This window comes from Rhagoletis zephyria, unplaced genomic scaffold (genome assembly GCF_001687245.7).
Source record: "Rhagoletis zephyria isolate East Lansing unplaced genomic scaffold, Rhagoletis_zephyria_1.1 Rzeph_scaffold_05910, whole genome shotgun sequence".
NCBI lineage: Eukaryota > Metazoa > Arthropoda > Insecta > Diptera > Tephritidae > Rhagoletis > Rhagoletis zephyria.
In genome coordinates this window covers 1-2,922 of record NW_016162993.1, presented here as the reverse complement: position 1 = coordinate 2,922, position 2,922 = coordinate 1, and the positions used below count along the sequence as shown (strand labels likewise).

At 38.9% G+C, this 2,922-nt stretch overlaps 1 protein-coding gene across 1 annotated transcript; it reads right to left on the bottom strand.

The window, feature by feature from the left end:
• Positions 1-559: 559 nt before the first annotated feature.
• Positions 560-2,916, bottom strand: LOC108372603 (regulator of nonsense transcripts 3B-like). Its single transcript, XM_017628333.1, is given in 4 exon segments — positions 560-1,349; positions 1,400-1,494; positions 1,497-2,724; positions 2,795-2,916. Coding segments are annotated over 4 exon segments (1,788 nt in total). The 5' UTR covers positions 2,906-2,916; the 3' UTR covers positions 560-995.
• Between the last annotated feature and the right edge of the window lie 6 nt (positions 2,917-2,922).

Genomic DNA, 2,922 nt, shown 5'->3' with positions numbered 1-2,922 from the left:
TTGTTTATATTTCGGGACCATGCGATTCGATTACTTTAATTTTTCNAGTCATATATCTAACGTATTGTAGTTGAAACATAATAAATCATAGATTTCCAAAAAAATTACCCTGAATCGGCGCTGAAGTCAAAATATAAAGTATATTTGACATAAAATGCGTATTTATGCTAAAAAAAAACATTTAAAAGCAATATTAACAAAAATATAGCGATGGAAATTTACGTTTCACATTTTAAAATCCAAATCATATTAAAACTAGTTTCATGAAAAGAGCCATTCACAATACGAGTGTTTTGCGATTTTCTAGGAAAAGAAAAAATCGACTTCCATTTTCTGTCACATAACGACACTCTCTTTAATTGTTTATATTTCGGGACCATGCGATTCGATTACTTTAATTTTTCGGCTAAATGTAGAGCTAATTATGTGCTATAGAAGGGTCTAAAAAAGTAAAAGAAAACAAATGTTTTTCCTTGTTTGTATCTGATTGAAACGTACGACTGTCACGTATGTGACGTATGAAACACCCATATCTTAAAATTTTCACCGATTTTTATTTTTATTTTTTTTTGTTGGCGGTGATATGCATTTTATTCGAGCATTTTTTATATGGACGAAATTATAACTCACCATGCCATTAAACTCAAAAATATTAGCAGTTTTACCATAGCGGTTGCATTTTTAGACAAAGTGGATTACAAAACTTGCAAAATAAAATGCTTTAATGTATTCTGAACCGAACCGAAACGAACCTTATCATACAGAGGCCATTGTTTTATACCCTATGTTATTCCGAGGTTACTGTCGAGTCACTAGTTAAAACCCCACCAGTAAAATCTGTTCACTAGTTTCGGAGATTAGCGAGTTCAAGCAGACAAAGAGCCATATTCTCATACATTCTCTGCATCGCCTTCGGTCATTCTTCTAAAGAAATTTTCAATGTACAGCTCGAATTTTCTAGTTTTATTATATTTTATTGATTTTTCAGAAATGTATTACTCAGAAGATTTGCCTGGCTCTTTTTCCTCTGTATTACTAATATTACGTTGCGATCCTTCGCCTCCATCGGGATTCTGTTGTTCCACTGCATCTATTTTCTGTTCTGACTCTATGGGATCTACAAAATTCTTTTGTTTATCTTTATTATTTCGTCTCTCCGCTCGGCGCTCTGAGTAACGCGAAACTTTTTTGCCCCGTGTTTCTTCCTTTTTAACACTCTCGCAATCTGAAGTAGGGTTACTGCGAGTCTCGCTTTTACCGCTGCCCTGTGCTCGAGAACCACTCGGATCGCGTTCTTCTGAAATACGCAATCGTGCTTTTGGTTGATAGATAGCAATCGAAGGTCGATCCTAGGGAATACAACATTATATTTTACAATAATTTTTTAGAAACGTAATACCTTATTCCTTATGCGACGCTGTTCCTCTGCTGTGCGTTGTTTTTGAGCACGCAAATCATCTTCCAAATTCAAATCACTTTTCTTCTGCTCCTCCACGATGTTTTTGCATCAGCAACCATTTCATCGTTAGTCTGCGCCACGGCTTCATCTGAAGACTTATTTTGTAGTCCTTCTTTTTCTTGTTGTTTATGCTTGGGCACAAACTCCTTGGCCGTAGCCACGCTTCTTATAAAATTCATTACAGACTCACTGACGATGGCTTCTCCGCCGGCCGCTGCAGCTGCCGCTGCCTTAATAGCCTCTGGAGATTTACCTTCGGCTTTTACTTCCTCGTCATCGGCTTTGGTATCCTTTGTTTTTTCCTTTTCTTTTTCCTTGCGGTTACGGTTTCTATCGCGTTCACGACGTTCACTATATCGTTTTCCACCTTCCTTTCGAGAAGCTTGCTTGCCATCGTCGGACTTGTTTGCCTGCTGTGTCTGTTCTTTTAGTTTATTTTCGCTGCCAGTGCTCGGTTCAACTTCGTTTTCCGTTTTTGTCTTTCCATCAGTAGCTTTTTCACGCTGCTCTCCTTCCTGCCGCCTTCGCACAAATTCTTCACGTCTCCTTTGATTGCGTTCAGCGCGCCGCTGAGACCGCGAACTCTTGCCTTCTTCTGGCTGCTGTTGTTGGTTACTTTTATCACCCACAATATTTTCCTTACCACTTGCTGACTTGTTGCCACCTTTAGCGCCTCCTTCAGTATTAGATATTATTTTCGTCACTTGCTGTTGGGATTGTGCCTGTTTTCGTTTCTCTTTATCTTCTTCCCGTTGTCGACGTTTTTCTTCTTGGCGGCGTTTGGCCTCTTCTCTACGCTTTTCCTTTTTATTAGCCAGATACTGTAGCAACGGTGTGGAAGTTATTTTTTCTTCTTTCTTCCGGTCTAAACTAAATTCCAGTTTGCACTCTCCACCTTTAGCAGCCTCCCGATCTTCCTCCAACTTGGCAAGAAACTGCTGATAGTGTGGTTCTTGTTCAATAGTGTTCACTTTATTGTCAACGCGACGCGATTTATTTTTAACTAGTCCCTGAAACGGAGCAAATTCGACAATAGCGGGATACTCAGCGCCTTTGGTGTCGACAAAAACATAGCCATCGAAACGATCCCTAAAGAGAAATACGTCATCGTAGTTTTTCATAGTTATATAGGCTCGGCAAGTGGCGTCATATCCTAGAGACCAATCAGCTGCAGCGAAATAATAAAAGTCGTGTGGTGGCAAAGGATCTGTCTGTTTAAGAAAATCTTCTTCAGTCATAGTTGGTGGCAAATGTCGAATAACAACCTGCGATATGTACATACATACATATGTAAGCGCTATAGAAAAAGATGTAACCAAACAATAAAATACTTACTTTTGTTTGAGGCTTCTGTTTTTCTTTCTTGTGGGAGCGTTTGTTGGACCGCTCCTTATCCGATTTCACAGATTTAACATCCGATTTTCCGTCATTCTCTAATCTCGTCATTTTAGTGGTAATTTGCG